Raw genomic sequence first — 27,705 nt, 5'->3', positions numbered from 1 at the left:
TACATTATGAAAACCCTCACATCTATACACTTAATGGTGACTTCTGGGCCACACTTCAAGCCTAACACACTTAAGTGCCTTTTGGCAAACACTGTGTATTCCTTGCAGGAAGAAAATAGGAGGGAAAGGGTGATCTGTCACTTGCCAAGAGTGCGGAGTAGACCACTAGACCCTAGAAGAGATCAGAAAAGAAAAATTACTTGAAGAATACAATTTGGAGAGGAAAGATACGATATGGAAAAGATTTGACCCATCTTCAGCCCCTACCCAGAATTAAGGAAGAAAAAGTAATAGAAGGATCTAAAATTTACGCCTATACTAATTAATGCAGCAGTTCTCTCCCTTGTTGGAGCCACAGATATGATACCTTTACCTCTTCAATTCTTCCATCACCTTTCTGACATCAGATGTTTTTTCTTATGCTTTCCTGGAGTATCAAGGAAAGTCCCCTACTTCCATGATTCCCTGGCACCTGACGACAGCAATCTGAAACGGAGGTGATACCACTTTCTAGAACTGCACAACCCTAGAAAACATTCCATGTTTTGAAGCCCACACACACTTCAATTTAAAAAAAACTCACGTACCCAGAATCAGTTACTGAAGCTCCTCCTCCTTCATCCATATAAATGTCATGTTTTAGCCCCCTCCAGCTTGGTTGGCAGCTTAACAAAGGCAGTTGTGATTCAATTCACCCACCACCCAGGGAAGGGGAAAGGGAAATGTGAGAGAGGGAAATGTGAGAGAGGGAAATGTGAGAGAGGGAAATGTGAGAGAGGGACTTGTGGGTTTTAACTAAAACTAAACCAGCTTTAATGAAACAATAATAAAAAGGAAAACAGTAATGTTAAAACAATTACACACACATACATATACACTAATACACAAAATTGGACCCCTACTCAATGACAATACATCACCACTGATGCTGCACAGCAGGCATTGGGAAAGGCTGGATTCAGTAACAGATGGGACCTGAATTCAGGAATGCGTGGATCAGGAACAGGGACAGAAGGAAAGACTAGGTCCTCACTGAACATTGGCCACTGAAGAAGAGAGCTTGACCTTCATGACCCATCAAGTGTTATATTGACTATGACGTGTATATGGAATGGAATACTCTGTTGGTCGATTTTGTGTCACCTGTCCTGGCTGCTCCTCCCTGCAGGTGCAACCCTTTCTCTCCCTATTCACTTATGGCATTCCACCAGCTCAATGTTGGCCTTGGTTTCTACAGGAATAAGTTCAAGCAATGGCCTTTCTGTATAACAGTGCCCCATGGCATTGGCGGTAACTAAAAATATTAAGCATTATCACTTCTGAAGACAGACATGTCTCAAAAACATGTTCCTGACTTTCAGAAAATGAAGTTACTTTGAAGAGGCTTAGCTGAAAAGTTAGAAGATTGGTTCTGCTTAAGCTCAAACCAGAACAATACATGAAGGGAGGAGAAAAAGCTTAAGTCAATAGCTCAAAAGCACAAAAGCCTTCAATGCTGGAGCCCTGAGAAGCATTCCCAGATTCTCAGATGTTTCACAAGTCATCCCCTTATAAGATGGTGTTTCTTTCTCCAGTCTCTTGAGAATATTTTAACACCAAAACACAAATATATATCCAGTGAGAAACTGCATTTACGAGAAATAAGGAATTTCATGGGAATCAAGATGACATATGAGTATACCTTAACTTTTCATGGCTGTGTTGAGAAGAAAGCTTCCTTCTTTCACTGTATAGTAAGGAGCCCCCATGCTATCAACACAGTCATAATATTTATGCCAATTGTTCAAAGTGACACGCAGACTATATGTTTTACACTCAGCAGCTGCCAACAGTGAAAGAAAATTTCCCCAAAACCAGTGACAGATACTTTGTTCTAAGAGAAAAGTCTCTTTAGTGCAGGCCCTGCAGGACAGAAGGGTAAAACATGTCAGTAAGGAGCTGCTGGGGGCCCAGTTCACTCCAAATTACTCCCTCCAGCATGTAACTTAGAATAACTCTTTGGCTGCTTTGCATTACACTACCTTATCACAGTGCCAGAGGGCTTGCTAGTCCAGATCACTTTCTTAGAAGATGCATGCAAACAGAACAGAGACACTGTTTTCACATGAGGCATGAATTTGCTTGCTAGAAACCACCAATTGCACTTCAAGGGCAGGCAAGAAATGCCTCCAATAGATGGCAAAATGAAAAAAAAAAAAAAAAATTCAAATCTATGCATTTAAGCCCTGCTGTTACATGTTTGTTCTATTTTAAAGCCCAATGAAACACAGGAGACTTTGCACTGATTCTTTTGTAGCTTATACTGATGCTTCACTGTGTTCACTCCACCATCTCTAATGCAGTTGTGGTTATGTCATAGAAATGACATTACCAGTAACTGAGTATTCAAGCCTAAAGTTATGGGACACACCTGTAATAAGACTTAAATAAAGGCCTGTTAATTTGAGTGTCAGCTCAAGTGGGCCTTACTGTCCAAATCAGAAGCTCCAAACTGGTGGCACTAACTGCAGCGACTAAAATCACTGACTTTCCAAAGGATATCCTGCCCCTTTGTGTCTGTCAGTAAGGGGTTCTCTGTTTTAGTGATACATAACCTTTGTTCAGCCCTGTGGAGAAAAGAGTTTTCCAACAGAAACTGAATAACAGTTGTTACAATGACAGGTCTAAGTTGCTGCTCCATGCTTTTCCAAGCCATAGATGAAGGAAAACAATGACAGTCTCACCAGATTCACTGTACGAATTCAGCTATCTTTGAAGAACAAACTTCTATGTATATTGTCAACTCCACATCAGTAATGGTAAGGGAAAATGAGCAATACGTTGAAGCAATTTGTAGGTAACAAGAACCAGAATACGTAGCCCAGAAAAACACAAAGAGGATTCCTTCTCTGCTGCTCTCCATCCCCTAAAAATTACTGGAAAACTCATCTTTTCAATAAGCAGAGAAGCTAAAGTTTCAATTTGCTTTTGCAAGTGATGGAGACCACAGAATAAGTTTGGTAGCAACAGGAGTTTACCAGAAGCTGCGAGTTGCTCGAATTCTCAATTGCTCACCAGCAGGTGATCTCAAGGCCTCTTTTAACATCCTTTTCTGCCATCTATTTCTAACTGACTCATCCATTCATTCAGGTAGGCTTTGTAGTTTTCCTGTCATCACCATGGCAATGAAAACAGAATTAAGAGGTATTTCAAGCCTCAACTGGATAGTCTCCAAATCACACAAGCAACAAAGAAAGGGAAAACTAAATTCTGCCTGTTACCAGGATTGCATCAGATAATGAAAACTGGGAGAAGGGATGTTGTCTGGCATTTACGATTCACAGCCTTCCTCGGACTACTGTCTCGTGTCCACACATCAACTTCACGTGCCTTTCAATGCCATTTTCCTACAAACAGAGCTTGAATGCTGCCTACTCTTAACCCTTTTACTCATAACCTACCTCAATCTCTCCCTCTCCCATAGCACCTTCTGTCTCCATCAATGCAAAATTGTAACAGAGTAACAGAGTCTTCAGAATCCCCCTGTTTTCCACTATTACCGTCAGCTGTAACCATGCAATTAACTTACCAGAATACGCCTGGTTTGCAACTTTGCAACTCCAGGTACTTGACTTTGGTTTTTTATACACAGTTTTAATAATCATGAACATTTTACTTCCATTCTTTTTTCTGGGTCATTTGTACCGATTCGGTTCTTTGGGCCAGCCATAGTGGGATTTTTATTTAGCTTTAGGCACTTTCTTCTAAAAGAAGAGCTCACAAATTCAGTTTAACAAAAAATACTATGCTTAATGAATTACACCATTTTTTTAAAAAGTATTAAAATTATTTTTGGATGTGTATTTTTATAGATTTGCAATTACCTTCTTCAAGCAGAAGTGAACAGCTTAGCTTTTATGACACTTTCAGCTTTAATATTATTTTAGCTTACCTAGAAGAGATTATCTGCAAAACCAAAGTTTAATTGCCTGATTATAGCTGCTACAATATACAGACATTAAGCATTCATAGTCCTGCCTCTAAGAGAAAATTATGCTTACTGGTTACGTCTTTCAGTGTTTTCAGTGTATTCAACTAAGAGAATGTCTCTCAACTTCTCACATAGAATACAGACTTTTAAATTGCTTGCAATTGTCTCGCAGTAACAAACAGTAGATTCCTGCCCCGTTCTCATATCCTTTTGCACTTCCTCCTGTATCAAATATCTTCCTGCTTTTCCAATCCTATGCAAAAAAAAGCTGGTTATGAGAAAATATAACTAATCAATCCAGACCATTACTGACTTTCTTGCTTTAAAAATTAATAGCTTACTCCCTTTACCCATCTTTATCAAGTGATAAACTTTACATAAAGTGAATGATTAGCTCCACAGAAAACTACGTACATTTTTTTTTTATTCCTAGGAAATACAATTATAGAACTATTGTACATAGGCTTTGAACTGTATATTTACATGTAAAACTACATATGGTCAGATCACAGCCATCTGGATTATTTTATGAACTCTGAATTCTCAGATTCTAAATTCTACCTAGTGACCAGGTCAGTCTGATGAATTAGCATTAGCTGGGAATAAAAGAACAGACACTGGACTGACCACAAACATACTAACAACAAACACGCTCTCACAGGAATACCATTTGGAGATAATCGTGCAAGAAATTATCAGAAACTTAATACTGGTCATTGTAAAAAGATAATCATGAAAAGAAACTCTACATAAGCCTTCATGCATATGCGCAACACTTCTTAGGGCATGTAACTGTAACTTGGCACAGCACTCAGTTACTCCAATCCAAAATACATACAGGAAGCTCTATGGAACTTCTTCACACATGCCTACCGTCTGCTTCTTGTTTTTAAAGGCTGATTACAGCCAGAAGATCAGGAATCAATGATCAGTCCAATTCACATAATCACTGAAGTTTCCTTTCGCAAGGAACCATCATTTAATGTCCTTATATTCCTCTTCTACTTGTACTCTCCGTACCTGCATAACTAGGTTAACGGTAGTAACTCCCTTCACATATGCTCTCTCATCTGCATACGCAGTAATGTATTTTCCAGTTATTCATTATTTATAGTCTCTATTTTCTCTCATTCCCATCTGTATACCTGATCAGTAATGTATCCATTATTAATATCTCATAGGTGTATACATGGCACTTTCACTGACACATAAGAAGCAATAGTGGCCTCCTACATTCTTTACTCAGTTCAACATGAGGTTCGGATGTGCAACGTATAAAAAGAGCAGGCTCCGGGTTAGCCAGCTGCCCTGACAAAAGACAAAAGTGCACCCTCCAACAGATTAACTGTTGCTTATTACAGGACTATAAAGGCCCAAACAGGAATAGAGAGAAACAGTTTTGAGCAAAAGATGTGTGGGGGAGAAAAGAAGAAAAACATGAATCCAAATAGTTCTGCACTTGGCTAAGCGGCAGTTTCAGGGTGGGGATTCAATTTTGACAATGTAAGCTTCCTACTACAATTTTTTGCTTCCAAGTAGAAATGACATTGCTTACATGTCCAAGTGCTCCAAGAGGGAAGTTGGTTAGCAGATTTTTGAAGTAGCTGGATCTTTACATACCATGTTTTGAGTCACTTCATAGCTTTTGTTATGCAAATTATTTCTCTTAATAGACTGCACAGCTGTCTTATTCAGGCTCACAATCATTAGGAATGTGTGAGATGCTGCTTCAAACTTTTGAGTCAATGACGGACACTCTACAGATAAAAATTGGGTCCCACTTCGATCCAGTTGATATAAAAAGCCTGCAGTGAAAATGCAGCTGTGTTTTTGTGAATCTCATGTAAAAGATGGAAGCCTTCTGCACGTCTAAATGCTCATTTCTAAATTTTCAATTCAGGCAGTATAAACTGCTCTCCAGAAAGACTGTGCTTGTATGTTCACAGCCAAGTGTGCAACAGAATTGTTTATTTTTAAGTCACTCATCTTGCTGAGCCCTACATAAGGAATACGTACTTTAATTGTTAGGAAAGCCTAGGACATTGTGCACAAACTGTGCCAGAAGAAGTGATCTCAGGACATTTTAAACAGCAACTGTGCCTCGCTTTAGCAGCGGGGCATGTTTCAGTGTGATGGGATCCAGCGAGAGCCAGCTGTTTCCTCACTTGCTGTTCCTGGACCTGGCTGGATCCACGAATTTTCTCACGGGATGATTTCTGGATCTTACCAGCCCAGGTGTTTTCTAGCGAAACATCTGCGGGCTCGGCAAAGCCCCAGCTGCCGCCCAGCCGGGGAAGCTCTCCCCACCGCGCCGGCACCCGAGAACCGAGCTCTTCTCTCCCCTCGTTCCGCATCACCCCCGGCTGGAGGCGGCGCGGGGCGGCAGGACGGCTCTCGCCCCACACCCCCTCCACCCCGGCAGCCCCGAGCCCCTCGGGCGCGCTCCCCTCTCCCCGCGGGATCCCGGCGGCCGCCGCACGCCCGGCAGCCGTCCCGGGGCCAACCCCGTCACCTTTTCTTTCCGCTCGCCCCGCCAGAAGGGAGGTGGGGACGCCCCCCGCGGCCGCCCGCCGGGTCGCAGCTGCCACGTCCCGGCTGCCGCGGAGCCCGGCGCTCGCTGCACGGAGAGTCCCTCCCGCATCGGCGTTTCCCACCCACGCCCGGCGAGGGGGGCGGGAGGGTCCCCGGCAAAGTTCGGCGGCGGGGGAGCCGGGAGCGGGAGGGGGGTCGGAGCGGCGGCGCCCCCCGTGCTCGTCCCCGCACCTGGGGTCAGCCGCGGCTCCCACCCCTCCGGCGGGTCCCCCCGGTTTAACTCCGCCGTCCCGCGGGGGGGTCGTGCGGCGGGGCCGCGGAGCCTCCCGCCCCTCGCCCCCTGCCCCGGCATCGCGGGGCGGCGGGGACCCCGCCCGCCCGCTCGGGAGAAGTTGTAAGGGAGGTTACCTGTCCTATATTGATGTATCCGTACTTGCTAGCTATCCTGTTGGCCTCCGGGAGCCCCCCGGCTATCCGCACAGCCCAGTGGTTGGTGTAGAGGCGCGTCCTGCAGGCGGGCAGCAGGAACCCCAGCACCAGGGTGAGCCGGCAGAGAAGGTCCCCGCCGCCTCCGCCTCCCCAGCAGCAGCGGCGCTTCCAGCCCATCATCTCCTCCTGCGCGCACGACCCTCGCGAAAACTTCTCCTTCCTTTTTCCGAGGCTCCGCTCCTCACCTCCGGGCGGCACCGGCGGCGCGTCCTCCCAAGTTACCCCGAGGAGGACCCTAGGAAGCGCTTGGAGCAGTGCATTGAACCGCCCGGGGGTTAAACGATGAGGGGTCGGGAATAGTGGTTATGATCGGCGACCGCTGCCGTCCCCTCCTCCCGCCGCTCTTCGGGGATTAAGTAACTCGCTTGGAAAGCTTCCCTCGCAGTTCCCGAGTGCCAGCTTCCCCCGCTGTCCCCGGCTACATGGGAAGTCGTCTCTCCGCGGGAAGGAGGGCTCCTTCTCCCTCTCTCCGCGCTTCCCTCCTCTCTGACTTCCTTTCCCCCGCCGCAATCTTCTGCCTCCTCTCCCGCGTCCGGCTCCCGCTCGCCTTCCCTCTCTCGCCTGAAGTCCAGGAGCGGCGCGGCAGCGGCGGCAGGCGGTGTGTGAGTGTTGGCAGCTGAGCGCCTCAGTTCACTCCAGCTCGGCCACCTCCCTCTTCCCTCTCTCCTCCTCCTCCTCCGCCCGCCCTCGCTCCCGCCCGCCCGGGGAAATGGAAGGAGCCGCGCCGCCCCCCTCCCCCCGCCCCGCCGCGCTGGGAGCCGCCCACGTGCCCGCGGGGCCGCGCGAGACCCGGCGAGGTGCGAGGCCGCCGCCCCCCGGCCGCGCGCCGGGACCCCGCGGGGCGCCGGCAGCCCCCGGCTGCCTGGGGGGGCGGGGCCGCCCTCTTTGGACGTCGAACTCTCTGCCCGAGTCCGTGTGCGGGCACCGCGAAAGCGGGTGGCCGCCGCCTCAGGAGAGGAGCGGTGGGCCCGGCGAGGAGCGCGGCCTCCCTGGCTCTCCCCGACCCGTGCGATGTGGCCGCAGGTCTTGCCGCCTTGCTTGGCAGCGGAGCGTGTGCGGGCCTGGAGGAGATGCGGCTGGTCGCGCTGACAGCAGCTGGCAGTGCCTGGCGGGGCTGGAAGAAAGCGCAAGTCCACCCAGGCTTAAGTAGTCACTCACTGAACTAAAGCTTAGAGCCACCACGATGGTTTTGGACAACCTACAGATCTTCTCTGTTTTACCTGGAAGTTAGAAAATGTGTGTCTAACATTCAGTCCAGCAGACCCACTGTGAAGACCCATTACAGGTTGTGAAGGAAATGTAACACAAGGACTGTTGTAAATACTAATGGAAGTGTTGATGGCTTTTTCCTCTGAGGAACCCAAGGTGTCCTACTAAGTCAGGCAGCTATCTTTCTTTTAAAGGGAATGTGACATACCAGAAGTTTAATGCATTAGAGAAAGTCATAGAGTAACATGAGTTCCTTTTTGCCTGCTCCAAAACCTGTGTTTCTACCTTTAAGAACACTGTTTTCCTTACAAAGTAGAAATGCAGTAGAAACACAGACAGCCAAAACCACATGTTCCACTTTAAACCATACTCTGCCTTAAATTAATTCATTTCCCCCCCTAAACATCGGTGTTCTATTAATAGCTAACACCTTCCCACATTCTCTGATTGTTTTCAAAGGGAAAAAAATGGGGGAAATCCATTCTCTACTTACATGTTTTTTCTGTGTCTCCAAAAACTGATTTGCCAGTAATGAGCTTTTCCCTGATAATGTTTTTTCCCGTAGTCTGCATTATCATGTGCTCAGGCTATTACAACATACTGCTTTCACTCATCTGTAGACTGGAGACCTTCTCTTGGATTTCACAGGTGATGGCTCACTGTTTAGCAAATAATTTTTCTCCTGAAACTGCCATCAACACTCATCTGATTCATCAGGACCAGTGTTAGGCCCAGACAGTTACATCCCACTGCCAGTAGCCATAAATACGCACTCATTGAATATGACTTCGAATCTCCTCTAGCAGTTAGCCCTCCTTATTTATTGGTTCAAAGATAATTACACAAGTTGTCTCTCTTCCTGTATCTGGAGTGCTTAAAGTACAATTAATCATGAATGGCCACCTTACTGAAGTACATAGCTATCAGTGGGTCACAAAAACTGAATATTGTGCTGTCTCTGTTTTTCTGAAGAAGATAAATTAAAAATCTATTTTCTGATATTTTCTCAAAGAATTTTATTGTTGTTTTGACTCTTTATTTCCTGCTATAGATGGTGCAGGGGTTTTTTTGTGGCACAAACTACAAGCAAAACATAAAGTAATGCTGTAATGTATCTAATTCCAACTTGGCTTATATTGCAGAGCATTTTATACACAGGCTAAAGCCAATAGGAATCGGTGGAATTGATAAATATATTGTACCCAAGTATCTTTTCCTAATGTTGCATTGCATTATGTAACATAGAAAAATGTGAAATTTACCTAAAAACAGACTCTGAAAAAGGAGGGACAGTCTTCAGAGGCGTTTTTATTATGATTGTAGTGTCCTCTTTGCTGAGCCCACTGAGGCAGATGGCAATTGTAGCTAGGATGGGAGCATTTGGATCTTGGTCATAAGGTGCGTCATTTGAATCCACTTAAATGTGAACCCCAAACTCCAAAGTTTTGCTGAGTACCTCATGACAGCCACATCCCTAGAGGCGACCACCACCCTCCCCACCAAAATAAATGTGAGAACTCCTGCATTCCTAACCTACAGAATATTCTAGTTTAAGCTATTTCTTTCCAACACAGCTAGGAGGCAAGTTTTCTGGGCACCGCATGAGTGGAGGGACCAAGGATAGAACTTCAGTAGTGGTGTAGTTTTATTCAGCATATCTGCTATATGTGGACTGCAGGTAGCTGATAGCTGAGCTTGCATCTGTACTCTGTTGGAGGCTGGTTAGCTTGTCTGTACACACCACACTCCAGTGAAAGCTTTTTCTCCTCTAAGCTTGGGCATGCAATTGGTCTGTTTCATCACTTTTGTCACAACCCATGCCTTTTATCTCTTTTTCACCCTGCATTCTTACCCCTTTACTATGATTAATATCTGACTGATTGCTCAAAATGCAAGTTTCTATGCATCTCTGTCTTGTCCTTTACTTATTGATACTAAACCCTGAATCTCTCCTCTATTGTTTGTTCCAAATGATTGTGGTCCAGGATCTGACCTCAGTCTCAGTTCTTACTTTGCTTCTATTCAATCTAATTGTCTCTCTTCTCGCTGTTTTGCCTACCTAGTCCTGAAATTATTTTTTCCTTTCTAGTCCTTTTCCAGCCTGAAATTCCCTCTGGCATGCTGGCTCTGGCTGCCTCTCTGCTGTGCTGTGCTTCAACTTTCCAGCACTTTTCTGCATGAATTTTGTGTATCAGTGCTCCAGAGGTGTGTTAAGTACCCTGGGGTCATAATTCAGGAGTAAACCACAGAGGGCATATGTATTCAAAGGAAGTCGCAGTCCAGAGTCCTCCAGGAAAAAGTCCTGCAGGCAGCTGTACTGGCCTCTGAAGACCTTTGGGAACAGAGAACTTTCTCAGAAGGAACTTGCGGTACACATTCATTGGCTTTTGGAGTGGGAGAGTCTGGAGTATAGTGGATGAAAGAATACTTTTGGGAAAGAGAAGAGAAATCTTCAAAGAATAGAGGTAGTGTGAGGGAGTCATTTAAAGGTTGCCTTAGAAGGATGGATAGTTTTGGAATCCAAACGAGTATTTAGATTTCCTTAATTTTAGCCATAACTGTTTTTTATAAACTGTGCAGCTGTCATTTGATACTAGCCACCATAGGATCCAATTTGCTGGTACACAGTTCTTTGATCTGCCATTTTCCATGCTTTGGGATTGCCTCTGATTTTATTTACTTTCAACTTCAACTGCTTTTGAAAAGTATAAATTTGAGTGGTTTTTTTCCTAATAAAATACTAGTTTTGCATATTTTTAGCAGGTTTTTTCCTGAACAAATATCTGCCTCCTTATGCTTTGAAACAGGATGTGATCCCTGTTTCGAGTACGTCACTGTTCTCATGAAAAGCCATCTATGTATGTACAAATTTTTAGTGACCATTTTCAACTATACATTGGACACTTCTTTTGTTCAGCAGCCAATACCTTGATATTGCTCATGCTTGCTGGCCACACTTCTCACTGCTCCTACTGTTTAGAGTTACAGGGTCTGTACCCCTAGCCCTGTGTGCCATCCAGGCAAAACATGACTTCTATGCAGCAATTGCTTTTCCAACTTCTTGTCAGTCACTGTGGGATTGAGCATGGTAATTGACAGCAGTCTTTCATGAACCTTCTGGCAATGCAGAGGAGGAAAGCCTTTTGCCCTGAGTGTAGAGAAGACCAGAAACAGAGCGGGTGAAGCAGTCAATTAGATTAAAGAGTCTGGAGTGGGAGAAAGGAAAAGAAAGAAAGTGGGATGAGTATTTGGCAGAGCAGTCCTCTAGCTAGGGTGTGCTCTAGCCCAAGCCTTGCATTTCCCTTGAGCAGTTTAATGGCAGAAGTTCAGTGTTTCACACAAGAAAATAAAGGACAAGATCCTTTATTTCCTGTCTATTGGTAGTGAAGAAAGAGAATTTTGAGTTTGGACCTTGGAAGAGGTATGTGTGTGTCTGGGCTTTTCCTGATCACTGACAATTGGGCTGATACTGCTTTGTTCAGTTACCATGTGGATTTCATTTTGTTTTTATGAACAAGGCTGTACAGCATTTTTTTTCCATTCTGTTCACCCTGTGCTTTCTCTTACTTTTCCTTCTTTTACTATTTTTATTGTCTTTTTGAAGGATTGGATTCCACCTCATTATAGTTCTGACCATACTGGAAGACGTAATTTGAAAAGATGCTAGCATTAGTTACAAACCTATCTGAAGAAACTCCCACTGCTTGTACCTACACCTGTGCCAGCTTGCTTTTTTGCCATCTTCCCATTTATGCAGATGCATCTCTTTGATTGGATTGAAACCGTCATTAAAATAACGGTAACATACATGTCTTTATTTTGCCCTTTTTTTTTTTTTCCCTACTTTGGTGACCTGGTTAACAGTGCAAACAGCTACACTAGCTTTACTCACAATCCACAGTGCATTGCTATGATGAATGGCTAAGGCATGGAGAGAAAAGAAGGGTGGTGGAAACAGGAATCTTTCAGCTGACTTCAGTGCCTGACCCAGCATCCTGTAACAGTAAATCCTGGGTTCTTCTCAGAAGAACAACTGCATGTTTTTCCTCTCCAACTTCTCATTGGATTGTAAAGTTTTAGTTATCAAATCTCAAATACATGTGGAAAGTAAGCATCAAAATGACATTTCTAGTGTTTGGCTTTGGATTTTAGCTAGGGAAGTTATCTTGGGCCCCTTTAGTATGGTGGTAGAAGGATCATTTATCTGAAATGACTCATCTGAGTGAATTCATCCATGTGGAAGAGTTAGGCTTTTTTTTACCCCAGTTCACTTGAGTTAACATTCCAGCTAACTTGTTTCTCAATCATCCCCTAAGTCAGAATTATTATAGCTACCCTTTTCTGTAAAACTGACTCAGCTATATTGGAAGGAACTATGGGATTTTCCTTTACTGTTATAGTATCATAGCAAAAAATCAAATGCAAAAGCACTATTTATTCACTGTTCTTTTCTTAGGCCAATATGTTGTTCTTAGCATATGGCTGAGATAATATTCTTGCTAAAAAGATCGGTCCAGTGTTAAGTAAGAATCCAACCCAATTTTCAAACTATAAACCTCATTAAGAAATAGTAGCTAAATGTCCTCATCTTAAGAGAAAAATAATGTTTCTGCATCTTCCAGCATGGCCCACCCTCATTTCCTGAACTCTTGTTGGGTTCTGTTTGCACTCAAATTTCTCTGAGGCTATTGCAGACCATTCAGTGAGAGAGCTATTATTCAGCTGCTTCGCAGCAACATTCAGTACCTTCTTTAGATGTGGGATTGTCTTCTCAGTACTTGTTCCCTTATCTTTGTTCAGATAATTCCATGAGAATTACTTTGTCATGATATTCATATATTATAGATGCCTAAGAAATCAACTTCATGAAGTTAGGGTGATTCTGTTTAATCATGTTCGCCCTTCTTGTTTTATGAGAAAGAAGCAGTCATGTATTTAATTTGTAAGAGAACCCAAGCACCTTTTTCACTGAAAATTGTGTAGAAATGATAGTTTTAGAACATGCCTTTTAACTTGCGGCTCTCCACTGGCCCCAGCACAATTCCAGTGAATTACATGCCTGCCATTTCTTTTGCATGAAACTTGTTCAGTGCAGTTTGTTGGGCCTTGAAATGAAGAAGTGCTTCTTCACTACAACCTGTGTCTTACAGAAGATATGACCTGGAAATTATGGTGGAGGAGACTGAGAGAACATCAACCTATTGCTTAGCAAGTATGGCAAGTTTTTGAACACTGTGTTCCCCACAAGGAAGAAGTTGGGAATGAGTATAATAGGTAGGACTATATATAATATATGACATACAACTGCTATTTGTTTGTGGTTGAATTTATAATTCTGTAATAATTATCTCTTCAAGGAGATCAAGGTCACAGCTTGAACAAGATAAGGAAACATAATGTTCTTCTAAGATATCATTCTCAAATTTCCTTGCTCCTGAATAGTGAAGAAGTCAAAGGATTTACCAAATGGAAGGGTAGCGTGGCTGCTGGTGGAACTGTGAATGCTGGTGGCTGTTGTATGAGTAATTAAACCAATGCCAAGAATGCAAAAATAGAAGTTTCCATTCAAGCTTCTATTAGTTTTAAACAAAAAAAAGTGGGAAAAGATTCAACTATGTCTGATATGTCCCGGCAGGTTTTAAGTCTGAAAGGAGATGGAGGACAGAAACACAGACGCCCGGTAAGAGTGGCCCAGCTACAAAGAAAGACATCAGGAGACATTATAGCCAAAAGTTTTCATGAATGATAACGGCCATGATGAAGTGTACATTGTATAGCATTGCTGAGAGATCCTCACTAAGGTTTCGTATCTTCATGATAGATAGCAGCCTAGTGTTCTGTAATTGGTAATCTATATTCAAACAGTAGTGACGCATATTCAGTGATCCATATTCCCAACAGTAGTGACTAATGGTAACTCTGAATCTGAAGTTACAGCACTGGTGAATCTTCAGTACAGTGATGTGTAAACCAGCACTGAAGGAAGTAACCTGTAAGGGAAGAAGAGAGATCTGGCTGTGTTTAGCTGCTGACTGATTCAGGAAACTCATTTCTCCCAGAAAGTTCTGGGAGTGTTGCAGTTTATGTAAAATTCCTATGTGTCCAGTTGTGCTCACCTGTGCATATATTGTCTGGAGTGTAGTGTATGGGGAATGACAATAACTAACAAGTGAAATTAGTTAATCTATAGCCACAAAGGATCACCCGAGTCTTACTTTTAGCTACATTCAGAGCTGCTTATTTACAGATCAGTTTTAGACGGACTTTTGATTCTGTTGTGTTATACAACAAGAGCAAGGGAGGAGGGCGCAAGGGAGAGAAAAGGTAAGAATGAAGTGAAATAAGGAATTAATAAAAAACCACAATTAATTATCAAAATTAGGCTAGAAAATTTAAGTCCCTGGTCAGTTATTGCTGAAATAGACTTTTTTTTTAAGAACTGATAAGAATATGGTGCAACTTCACTATGTGGGTAATATATGATTTAGGATCTCCTTAAGTATTCATTTCCTTGATGTTATACGCCTCAGCTTTGTAAATGATGTGATACTGACAATAAAGTACATTTTCTAGGGGGCTTAGCTGTTTTTTAAAATGAAAGTGATTTTGGTTTGGATTTACATTGTGAGTGATGCAAAAGACAGTTTTTGCCACCTTTCTCTGCTCTTAGGAAATTAAACTCCCACTGTTCATGAGGGAATTAGATTGCTCCCGGAAAAGTTTCACTCATTCTGAAAGAAATATAAACCACTGGTTCTGAATTACATCAAGTTATGTACTCATAAGCGCTCCCCACTCCTTTTCCCCTTTTGTGTTAGCCTGCCCTCCCCTTTGTATTCTGTGTTGATTCCTCAGTTGAATAATACAGAGCCAAATATCTGTATTTTTAAATTTTTGATTCAGCAGCTGAGCATTTACAGAGCAAATAAAGCAAATGAGAACATTTGACAGTATATCCATTAAAAGCCTGACACTTCTCTGTAGCCCTTTGCATTTATACTGGTTTTCTTCATGCTATAAAATGCAGACTATTCCATGAAATAAATACGATGTATTTATTATTAAGGAACCTCCTTAATACATAGAATGTGTATTCATGATCATTAGCAACTCCAAAAAAAAACACCCTACTGCTAAAACCATCACTAAAAAGGAAGAAGCATCTATGGAGAGTCACCACAAAAGTGATTTTATTTGCATGTTGAAAACCTTTAACCATCATGTATTCTGAAGAATTGTTTCCTCAGTGAGAGGTATGCACATTAACATGTAACTATTTGCTGAAATGCAAGAAAGGATTTGTTTTTGTCAGTTCTGCATGTCATAGCCCTAAACTTGAATGTTCATGGTCAGAGAAGTATGTCTGTAGTACATAGATTGCCACTGCCAGCTTATTAAGGTGCCTCAGCCTTTCATGAGAGTCTCCTAAATGCAACAAAATCGTGCTCACGAATATACATAGGACCTTTAACAGTTCTATCTTGAAGCTCTACCCAGCAAACAAATCTTATAACTTTTTTTTCTGGGAACGGTGTCTTGGACAAGGTTTGTGTGACCCTGAGAGGCAGCAGCTTAAAATGTTCAGGCCATGTTAGTTCTCCCTGAGAGGTTAAAAAGACTGGGCTTTCTCAGGACCTTCTTCTGACCAGAAGAGCCACATTTGTGCCATTGGAGAGAGAAGCGATACCCTCTGATTTGCATGCTTGGTTAGAACTTGCCAAGACAAATGGATTTTGGTATATCCCCTGTCACTTAGTTCACGTTTTACTTCAACTGTCCATCCACAGAGTAAACAAAACCAGAGAATATATACTTGCTCCTGGCACTAAAATAATTAGTAAGAAATGACAGGTTTTCTTAGGCATTCAATAAAAAGGAACTGAATCCTCAGTCTTGTTACTGCCAATGTGGCAGAGGAATACAGTAACATGCAACAGTCTCTCAAGGACTGTGTCCTGTGCTTGCTTAGTCCTTTGTGTTCTGAGGTTTTTTTGACAGCTCTAGTTCTGGCCATTTATTGACCAACTGTGCAGCTGTGTATGATTTTCAGCTGGCATTAGGAGAAATACTCCAGCTTTATGTTAGTGTCACAGTGAACAGCATCCGGCTTACTCCATTGAAGTGATGTGTTTCCAGCATATTTGGTGGAGTGCAACAATCTGGATCATGTAACTGTACAGTGCTAGCTGACTGTCTCTGAAGTGAGTCCAAATATGTATTTATTCCTGATTTGGATTCTCTAGATGCCTAGACAAATACTGTTAACTTAGCTATGAGATAGTCTCAAGACAACAATGATGATGCAACAGTGTCTGAATAATATTGTTACTGTTGCTTCAGCTACAGGAAATTATGCTTGAATGCTGTTGCATGCATTAGAAGAACAAGAATTCCCCCTCCAACAGAACATGCTTTGTTCAGTACCAGTACTACCACAGGTGAGGACCAAACGGAAAACCTTTCAACGTAAACAGAGAAAACAATATAACACAACTGACAAGCTTTTAATCTCTAGTGTCACAGGGAAACGCAATCAGGATGAGGAGTTAACACATGGAAGCCAGCTGTAGCAACTAAATGTCTCAAGGAAACTTCTTCTTAGATAATGAAATCCATTCACAAAGAGTATCACAGAAAGTTGGAGTGACCTGATAAAACTCAGAAGAGATTACCAGATTTATTCTTGGAAAGGCAAGAAAGTGAAGCTCAAAGCCTGATAGACTCTAAAAATGATGAAAATGTGACTATTAATTCAAAAAATTTATCTCCAGATGTTCAAAGAAGATTTTTTTTAGAGATAGCATGTTGCATAATATGGAAAGCACCTCTAAGTATATGTAAAACAAAATAAGACAAAACCAAAAAACCAGTTACATTTAGAAATATGACTGGACATTCCATGAAGAAATGCTAAAGTTATTTGATCAGGTTTCTGGCTTTACCATGAACTTATTATTGGGAAGACTAGGCTGCTGTGCTACCCCTGGAGCAGACAAGGAAATGATGACTTAAAGGAAGAGGTTACTAGGTTACTATTCTAGGTTTATACCAAGTGGAGCATATAGTGCCACAATGCAACAACACAGCTAAATACGAGATGTATTTGATGTGTGCTGTGACATTGCTCCTTGCTCCTTCCCTCCTGTGTGGAATAGGAGAAGACCATGGAAATGACAAGGGGCAACTTGAGGTCATCTCATAACCATGTATTTATTAGACGAGCAGCCTCTCATTCTTGCCTGTGTGGAACTGTATATTGCAAGCATAACTAAGATTTTCATGTTGCTGCAAACCCTCCAGTTGTTACAACAAATTGGAAGGTCTAGGTAACATTATTTGTTTTGTTTATCTGAGCAGGTAGAAGCTAAAAGTAGTTGAAGTATTTCTTATTCTTAAGATGTGACCAGTTAAGGGCTTATGCTACCTTTTTAAAATGTTTACTGTAAACTGATGTCCTTAATTGGCTGTCAAAGTAGCATAAATGTTTAAATCCTTTGAAGTCTTTAATAAAGCATAATTAAATTTAAAATCATTGTTCTATGCATTTCACATGCGCTTTTGCTATGTATCAAGTAAAATCAAGATTTTGAACTCAAACTTTTAGGAAGTTCTTAATAAAATAAGTCTCATTAGCGTCAAACTTCTTGATTAGGGACCTGATTAAAAGTCATTTGACATTAATGAGAGTCATTTTGTTAAGGGCTTTTAAAATCAGTCCCATATAGAGATGTGGGTCGAGTTAAGAATGTCTAAATATGTATGTGTAGTGCATTTTTCTATGAACCCTGTCCTATTTGTGGAATTGGTCTGCATAGCTCATGGAATAGGAAGTCAGGGAGCCATACAGAAGGCAGCTTACAGCTCACCTTAAAACTTCGTTGATTCTGCCGCAAACCTCTTTAAAGTCTTTCCCCTACTTTGTCTTACGCAAGTTGCTAATGCTCTCAAAAGAGACATGCAGGTCCCCAAGTTGTTAAAAAGTAACACTGTCTATATTACACATTTCTTAGAACAGTCTAACAAGGAAAATGAGTGGTGAAATTTGAACCTTCTTGGATCTGTTTCCTCCAACAAGACATCACAAAAGGGCAGTGCTGTGCTGGAGGTTTTAACAATGTGAGCACAGCAGCTCATTGTCAGACTTTCATAAGAATATTCTTTTCACATTTGGACATAGATGCATCCCTCTGTCTGCAAGCTTCGAGGGAAAGGGAATAAAAGGATGCATAACACACACATACACACAAGTAGGAAATATATTTTTGCATCCTAGAAATAACAAATAATAAAACCAATTGTATTAAACCTCATAAATATCTTCATCTTCCCTTATTTCTTCAGGCAAATATCCACATATCCAAAAGGCAAATTTTCAAAGTTTTGGTCTTATTATATAAAACTGTTGTCTAAAATGTTTTGCAAACTCATGTGTAATGTTTGCTGCTAATTGAACTTCCACAAAGCCAAGTGATCCACATGGAAGACAAAATATCTGTGCAGTCAGGTCTGCTTTAGGAATATGTTTGGTTCATTTCAAAAGTTTGTCTCATTTCAAAAGTTTGGCTGGAATTAAAAAATACAATTGATATAGCAGTGGTTCTTTGTCATGTTACTGTGTGATCTTTGTCAGGGGTGGTCAATTGTCTGACTCCATTTTGTTCATTTGTTTGAAAGATGTCATACAGCAACACTTGTTTGTAAAGTTATATATCATACAATTATATATTATATACAATATATATATAAAATTACATATAACATAGTATAGTTTTGAAGCCTGGACATGATAATTCTGTTTGCTTCACAGGCAATTCGAGATATTTTCTTGACAGCAAATTTGAAAAAGAAGGATGAGAAGCGATTGTTGACAAAGCAATAAATCACATTATAGATGACGGTCGGTCTCCTTAATTTTCCTTTCACTTAAGTGAGCAATACTCAGATTTTAAGGCTTTTAAGTGTCTTTAGGTCTGGATGACCAGAATTATGCTCGTAACTATGTCTTGTAGGAACAGCTGTTTCTTACTTTGTTCACACTGTTCTTTGAAGTTCAGAATCTCAAACACACAGAGGTGTGTGTGACTGAGGATAGTTTCGAAAGATGCTCTGTAAGCCCATGGATATTACTGAAGTTGGTGTACTCTTTCAGCAAGGAAGAAATATATTGTGCTGTCTGTCTCAATTAGTGACCTGTTTTTCTTTGTGAGGCAGAAGCTAGATAAACAGGTGCCCAAGAGTAAGATCTTTTTCCTTCTACAACTGTTACAATGCAGGCTAGTCTTTATTTCCTATTCTATGTGTTGGTTCACCCCTCATCTGTAGTTTGATTCAGTTATCCACTCTGAAGCACTTTGCAGAGAGCAGAGGTATATCAGTGTTTTCAGAGTGTGCCATTCCCTTCCTGCCTGGGAAGCAGGAACAGAGCATGGGGTGCTGTTGTGATGATGACCTTTGGCAAACTGAGATGCAAAGCACCCAGCAGGAATTTCCTCTGCCACAAAGGTATTTAACAAATTCTTAAATTCCATGGTGGGACCTAGTCAGTTGGTGGTCCACTTGCCTGTCTGTCTTTCCTTATCCTCCTATTTGGCTTTGAGAAGCTGTAAGAATTAATAAAAAAAAAAAAAGAAAAAAAAGGAAAAAAAAGAGAAGAAAAAGAAAAACAAAACAATAAAAAACCCCAGCTATTAAACTGGCAAGACATGTGGTCTGCATAATTGCTCTAATTGCATCTAGTTCTGCAATGAATAATCCTGCTGTCAAATTCAACGACGACTTAGGGGAAAAAAAATATCTCTAAGTCCTTTACTATAACATGAAAGACATGACGAAACTCTTATGATCATTGCCATTTAGTTTAAAGAACTAGTAACTAATTAAGGGGGAAGGAAAACAGTGCCATTGTTGAATTATTAAAGAAAGGATTAAATTGGCAAGCATAAATAAACAAAATTAAACTATGCGCCTCTCCGGCTTTTTTGAGTTGCACAAATTGGTATATCAGTCATGCATAACAGAAGTGGTGGTTCATCATCAGTAGGGACTGTTAACATTATTGCAGTGAATGTTGTATTGATCATAGACTACTTCAAATGTTCTACTATCTCAGTATTCCCAAAGAAACAAAGAAAAAATATGGACTATTGGCAGAAGCAGAATGTTATTGACAGACCTGAAGGCAGATTTTAGAGAAAGGAAAGCCAGCCATCACTGACACTAACCCTCTGTGGCCTTGCACAGATCACTCCTTGTCACTTGATTTCCTAATCTTTCAAATGGGGTGATAAAACATACCTACTTCTCTCATTCTTGTGTGGTGAAACATAGTGTCTGGACAGTGCATTTGTTGTAGAGGAACAAAAGATTTATAGGCCTCTTTAAAAAATTGTTCTTGAGACATGAGCAGTAATAAAACTTCAGTTCATATTTAGGAAGCCCAGTTTTACAGAGTAGAAACCTAATCAGGCTGTCCAAATCTAGTGCTAGTAATAAAGAAGTCGTACCTGCAACAAATGTTTGTTTTGTGGCCTTGGAGCATGGCCCCTGAACATATCCTGTTTTTTTCCTATTTAATTAATACTTCAATTCGATAAAATTGGGACAGATTGAATGTTATTTACATTTCTTCTCTTTAAAAATTCATATGCTTTCCTCTTTCTGGTGAGTTGATCCTGGCCAGCAATTAAGCACACACCAGCTGCTCAATCACTCTCCCCTCACCAGGACAGGGGAAAGGATTGTGAGAGCAAATGTTGGAAAAACCTCATGGATCGAGATGAAGACGATTTAATAAGTGAACAGGGGAAATAAAGAAGAAAATAAACCCAAAACCAAGTGATGCAAAACCACTCACTCACTGCCTCCCGCAAGCAGGCTAATGCCCGACCAGTTTCTGAGCAACAGCTACTTTGGAAATATTCTCCCCTACAAATCCTTACTGCTAAGAATGACATTATATGCATGATGTGGGACATCCCTTTGGTCTGTTGTGACCAGCTGTCTCAGCTGTGTCCTCTGCTAGACTCCTGCCCATCCCTAGCCTAATGACATGTAGAGGGAAGCATGAGAAGTAGAGAAGGTGTCAATGGTATGCAAGCGCTGCTCGGCAGTAGCTAAAACACAGTCGAGTTGTATGCACTGTTTTGGTTAAAAATCCAAAGCACAGCACCATACCAGCTGCTGTGAAGAAATTTAACTCCATCTCAGCCAGACCCATTGTTGCATCTTCTTATAAGTGGTTTTTCCCCTTGATTTTGGGCTCATTCTAAAATTCTAAAGTCTCCTCCTTATTCTGTATGCGTGCATTGTATTGAGATGTCTCTAAGCTTAGTTCCAGGCACCTCAGACTTTGAAATACAAGTAAGATTCAGAACAGAGATTGTTTCTACCCAACCTGAACCAAATCCTTAGATTCAGACATACGCGAAGTTACGAAGTTACCATTTGCCTGCAATTTGTATATAAGCTTTAAGCTTTGGGACCGTTTAGTGAAGATGAGTACAGTAAAGTAAAACAAAATTAATTGAGTTCAAAGTCATACCCAAGATGCAGTGGGAATAGCTCTCTTGAAAAGGTTGAAAACACTTTGCTAGTTATTTTTAATCTCTATTTTTGTGCATTTTTGTACTTCCTTGTTCTTTCCATGGTAGAAAGCTAAAGATCCTGTTCTGGTGAAATATCTGGCCTACTTGGAAGTGGGAAGTCCTGTAAACAGCATAAGAAAACTTGTACTTATGACATTTCCTGCCCGATTTTGCTGATTATATATTAGAACACAACACAATCATGTTTGAAATAGCAATTGATTTTGCCTTGTCTGTCTATAGGGTACATCTTGGTGTCTGTGTAGTGCCTTCTTGCAGAAACAGTATTCATTGGAAAGGTTATCTTCTCTTTTTTTTGTGGTCAGGAGAGAATTATTGAAGAGGATGTTTTTTGATAGAGGATACTGATACAGAGTCATGTATAAGACTGAATGTGAAACATGCTAGGTATTATTAGATATTGTTTCCCTTTGTTAATATCTTATGCTGTGTGATATCTATTAGCCTTCCTTCCCCATTGTTCGTACTAACCAGTGCCAGTCTGACCTGTGAGGCTTAGAAGCATATAGAGTTTGCCACACTCTCCTTACTTACGGCATCTTTCCTCAGTTTTGCAAAATAAATGAGCAGCTGAGGAAGACAGCAGATACCAACTTCAAGAATGAGGTTGCAGCTGTTTCATGCGCTTGCAGCCTCTATATGGATACTCCATAAACCACAGTCTTTAAAGGCTGAAGCAGGGTAAAGCTCAATCCTATCCTGCATTCCAGGTCCTGTTGATGACATTTGCTATCCTTCTCCTTTGTTGGATGTGGTTGCTTCTGTCTGTCCCCACTCCATCTTCATTTGGCATTTTAAGTTGAATCTGGGCACCACATAAAACAGATGTTCTGCTGCCTCTGATGAAAACAAAACCTGAGTGTTTTACTAAGAAAACAAATATGGGAAATGAGCTGAGTGGAAGGAAGAGATTTTAGGAGCCGATCACACCTTAAATTCTCTGTGATTTGAGGTGATAGCCAAAGAAGATTTAAGATGTACCTCATTCTATTTAATTTTTATTACATTGCAACTAAAGGGAGCAGCAAAGAAGTAATAAGTTCCCTTTATCTCTGGCAAAGGATAGGTGTAATAATTCTAAGTTTAATCATCTCTTCAGGCAGAACAGAATATTGAGGAATCTTAGTTCTGTCTGAAGAATGTTACACTCCATGAGAAGCTGAAAAATATATGAAAGGCATGATTATCAAACAGGAGATAAAATAACAGAAGAGTTCACAATTTCTCCTCATAAGGCAGACTCAAAACTAACTTATTTCTAAATCCCATGTTCTGAGTCCCTGAGAAGGCCAGATTTCAAACACTCCAGTCTGCTGGGAACACTTTAGGAAGACACCTGAAATTTGTAAAAAAAGATATTTCCCCATATCCTGATTAAGTTTTATGGAATGTAACTAATATTCCAGGAAAGTGAAGAATAGAGAAAATGTTACAGAAAAAAAAGCATTTAAAGATACTCAGAAGAATTCAAATACTACAGATTTAGAGTCTAGCAGAGCAGCATGGGGCTCTATGAGCTGTGAATCGGCAGGCATTTGCATTAACACTGGAGTGTGTGCATATGGAGCACACCACAGATACAGAGCACAACAATAGCACCATTAATTGAGAGGATTTTCTCCAGGAGTGTTGGGCAATACGGGAAATGATTGGACTATTAATTTGAAAGAAATTAGAGTATTTATTGGATGTTGTTTCTGGCAACAAATTACACAAAAAGCAGTTTTGTTTACACTGAAGAAAAGCTAGTACCTCTGGACGTAAACAATTAAAACTGTAGATTTTGACGGTTAAGCCTCTCCGCACTGCAGGCACAGGAGAATAAAATGTTTAGATAGGCAGGAATTTGCTGCAGCATTCTGTGCTGAGCCCTGGAGCTCATCAGTATACTCAAGACCCCAGGAAAACAGAGGAAGGAGTTGAGGACCTCTTACAAAACACCCTACTCTGAAGAGAAAAAGGAAAAAACAAATCACGTTGTGTGATTCATGCTACTAGAAAGCCCTGAAACTTTAGGTGAAGGGTTAAGGGAGAGTTTAGTTAGTTTTATCATGCTGGGATTATGGTTCTGTGTTCAGGAATACCAGAGCTGTACACCAGCAGAAAACTTCCTATTACAGGTTTGGTCTGGATCAGGTCTGAGTGTATGACTATGTTTCTGTCAAATTAGCTGGAACACATGGTACGCTATTTATTCTGGCTGCATTCTGACTGCAGTAAGACAGGTGATATGTGATTTAGCAGAAAATCTGCCAGGACAAAGTTACCCTTTAAATACTTTTTTTTGAACAAATTTGGATCCATGGCGTGAGTTTGTACTAGCTGAACTATTTTTATTTCTGAGTCTACAGCATTTTGGATCCAGCATACCCTGATCCACTCATTTTCTCATGAAGGCGTGGCTGAGGAGGCACAGGGCCAAGAGGGGTGGGTGAGAGGAAGGGTGGAGGTCCTTCACCTATAGAACTCATTCACCAAGAAATAAAAAAGTAGGAAATGTAATGTAATACTTTACCAGCAGGAAGGTAGGTGCCTTTCTTCCCTTTTGGAAAAGGAAAGAGTTTGTCTAGGCAGGCAATACATGTGACAGGATGAAGATGTCAGGGCTTTGCAACCTGATATGTGCTCCCAAAAGTATTGTTAGCATTTTAGGGAAGCTGCATGGCTCCTATCTGTATTTCAGGAACTGAAGTCAGTGAATGGATGGGTTTTTAAGTTCACTTAGCAGGTTGAATAATTGTGTACATGCTTTCTTCATGTTCTATGCTGGTTATACTCCAGAAAACAAAACAGAACGAATAATAACTGTGGGCTTGTTTTATAATGATTTAACCAGAAGTGAACCTTGCCTGGAGAACCTGGGTCCACTAGGAGTCCCAGACTCTGATAACCAGTGTACTTGAGACAAGACCTTCCCTCAAATCTTGTCTGATTAATATGAGTAAGTGGGGGAAAAGTGGTTTTGAGTAAGACACTCCTCTGTTGCCTCTGTGGACTTCAAGTGCAATTTCACTGCATCCTTAATCAGATATAACTGCAAGCTGATGCTGGGTGCCCTTTCTCTGACTCTGGACCACCTTCACTTTCCTCCCATTCTTTCACCAGCTTTGACACTGCATGTTTACAGAGTGCAAACTAGGGAGAAAATGGAAGCACTAAAGATGACCTGTCATATGCCACAGCCAAACAGTCGTGAGATCCAGCAGGAGACAAGAGAGAATCATACTTGAATAATACAAGGCTACTCGATTTGGTGGAATTCCACAGTCAGGTCAGATTAAATATGACATGAAACAGACATTGATGTCTTAATTTCGCAAGTAAGGTAAACCATCATGAATTGGCATTGTTGAAAAAAAAAATCGTGTATTCCCTTTCCACCAGGCCTAATTGGTTCTTCCCCTCTTCCTCCTCCTAAAGGCGTTAAAGCTGTACTTTCTTTCTTCTTTCTCTCTCTCTCTTTTTGGTGTTAAGTAAGTGCCTACACCACACTGTAAACACAAATGACTACAATGTGCAACTATAAACTCTTTGTGTGCCTACATGTAAAGAATAGTTTATATGTTTATGATGTTTATGTAAATCTGTCTGCTTCTTGTGTATATTTCTAAATGTTACTCTCTTAGCTTCAAGAAAACCCTGTATTAGTGGGGACTATAGCTTTAAGGGCCGAGGTTCCCAGGCAGAGATTGTGAGAAGGGGATTGTGAAGCCCTTTTTGTTATTATGAACAGCCTGTTAAAACAAAATAGAAAATAGAGCTGATCCTTTGCAAGAACATTAAGCCCTTGAATGATCACCACGGGTGTCATCCATAATTTTCTGAAGAACTTGTACTCTTAAGAGAAGGCAGAAGATGCTGGAAGGGGACAGAGGGTTTATCAAAATAAGACCAAGCTGTGATACAAGACACGTTAGAAAGAGCAGAAACATTTTCTAAATTGCTTGAGCTCTACTCTGTCCTCTGTAGACTGAATTTGTTGCAGGAACTTCCCTTTCCTCAGCATGCCTGTCTGGAGTTGGCTTTGTAGTGGTGGCAGTGACAAGCAGCTGCAGTGAGAGGAGTGATGTATAGCTCCTTGGCCCACCTCTTTGCTTGACAACCTACTTCTGTTTTGTTTCTCCTTTTGTTTTCTTTGAGGAGATAGATGCTGCATGTGTGCAATTATGCTGGGTGCTCCATGGATATTTCAGTGGACATGAATAGCTACATATGGCCTCCTTAAAAATAGTGTGTTGTTGGGAAATTTTTTCATTCTATTTGGTAGGAAAGTTTATTTATGCAGACTTTGATGAGGAAAAATGGGAGAATTAAGAGCAAACCCATTAGCTTAGCTGAAAAGATGGAGGACAAATTAATATTGCCTCACTATCTTCTTAAAATCAGATGAGAAATCAGTGGACTGAAATTACAATCTGAAGTCAAGTATTTTCTCCCTAGGCATCCATGTGTGGCTATCAGTAAAGACAGGATGAGTAGGCTAGAAAAACCTTTTATCTAACCTAATATGCTGATTCTATGTTCCCTGTGCCTGATGATATGACAATTTGGAGTGCGAACCCTGAAGAACTCAATGGTGGCTTGTTGAGCAAATGTAGTACCTGGAGGGACAGAGACCTGCTAGAGTTAGTACAAGTGCACTAGCATACCTGGGAGTGAGAGGGTTCTGTGACAGTAACCCTTTCCCCATCAGCATGTGTGGCCTTTTATGTCCCATGGGCTGCTGCTCTTTGTACCACACCTATGCTAAACTCTGTATGCTCTGCACTTCTTGCAGTTATGTTGGGGTACTGACTGATACAGTTAATTATCCAAAATACCTGCCCTCAGAGCCTATAAGATTAACCACAAATCAACAATGTCTATGATAAGAAATATTAGTTTACCCTACATGGTCCCACTATTTCCTGTTCCAAATTGTCTTTAAGAAATTGAGCACAAAAGAAATAAAGGGTATGTTCTTTGTTTTATTGTTCATTCTCTTCCAGAAACTATATAAATTTCAAGATTGTTAGATGGATTTTTTTCTGTCTGTTTAGTTTCATTAAGAAATATGAAAAGCTTTATCAGAGTGCAGAATACTAATATTTTTCTTCTATTGTGCACAAAAATTTGGTAGCATTCTGCCTGTGGATTGAAAAGGGTGAGTGTGTAACTCACTAGGAGAAAGATTACTGCAAATTCACTTGTTGAATCTGCAAACCAGGATGTTGCAAGAAGATAGGACCTAGAATAATGAATCTCTTATCCTATTTCTGTCTGACAAGATGTTACATGCATAAATATATGTAGAGGTAAAAAGTGAATCTTTTAATAGTGAAACAATATCAGTTCTTAGTTTAGTAGCAGCAAGAGTTGTGACTTAGCCATTGTTTCAGTTCTTTCAGTCAGTTAAGGGATGCAAATACATCTGGAGGTGCCAGTAGAAGAAAAGATGGAAATCACATTCACTCTTACTTAACACACACATGCACACTCACAAACACACTCTCATGCACACTATGTCCATCAGTTAAAAGTTTGTGCTTGCCTAGCTGTATCAGATTAGACATGCTGATGTTTCGGCTGTTGTGCCTTCATCAGGATATGTCTTGAACCAACCCTTCACAGCAGTTTAGAACAGATTTTCATATGCCAAGTTAGTCAGAAATGCTTTGGCAGTCATGTCATGTTTCCTGTTACAACAGCTTTTTGTTGAGCTTTTTTTTGGTAGCTCTCTGCTGTCTAACTAACATCTGTTATCTTAGGAACAGGAACTTTATTGGTTGTTTCCTTGTTGTCTCTCTAGCTTAAATACTTTTACAGGCATTTGTCTGTTAATTACTTTATTATTCAAATATAAAAAAAATGTTTATGAGAAATGAAAAAAGGGAATGGTGTGTGTGAATGCCACATGACAGT

The 27,705-nt window shown here is 41.2% G+C and overlaps 1 protein-coding gene across 2 annotated transcripts in view; it reads right to left on the bottom strand.

Annotated features, from left to right (window-relative positions):
* Window positions 1-7,641, bottom strand: part of PCSK5 (proprotein convertase subtilisin/kexin type 5) — a 245,073-nt gene extending 237,432 nt beyond the window's left edge. The window contains exon 1 of one of the 2 annotated variants that reach the window (XM_069881190.1): window positions 6,911-7,641. In XM_069881190.1, the coding sequence (XP_069737291.1) occupies window positions 6,911-7,111 (201 nt within the window). In that variant the 5' untranslated portion in view covers window positions 7,112-7,641. The remainder of the gene's footprint in view (window positions 1-6,910) is intronic. The other variant, XM_069881191.1, reaches the window with a different exon arrangement.
* Between the last annotated feature and the right edge of the window lie 20,064 nt (window positions 7,642-27,705).

The sequence above is a fragment of the Phaenicophaeus curvirostris genome, chromosome Z (assembly GCF_032191515.1).
Source record: "Phaenicophaeus curvirostris isolate KB17595 chromosome Z, BPBGC_Pcur_1.0, whole genome shotgun sequence".
NCBI classification, from domain to species: domain Eukaryota; kingdom Metazoa; phylum Chordata; class Aves; order Cuculiformes; family Cuculidae; genus Phaenicophaeus; species Phaenicophaeus curvirostris.
The sequence above is the reverse complement of the archived record's forward strand: the minus strand, read 5'-3'. Positions and strand labels throughout refer to the sequence as shown.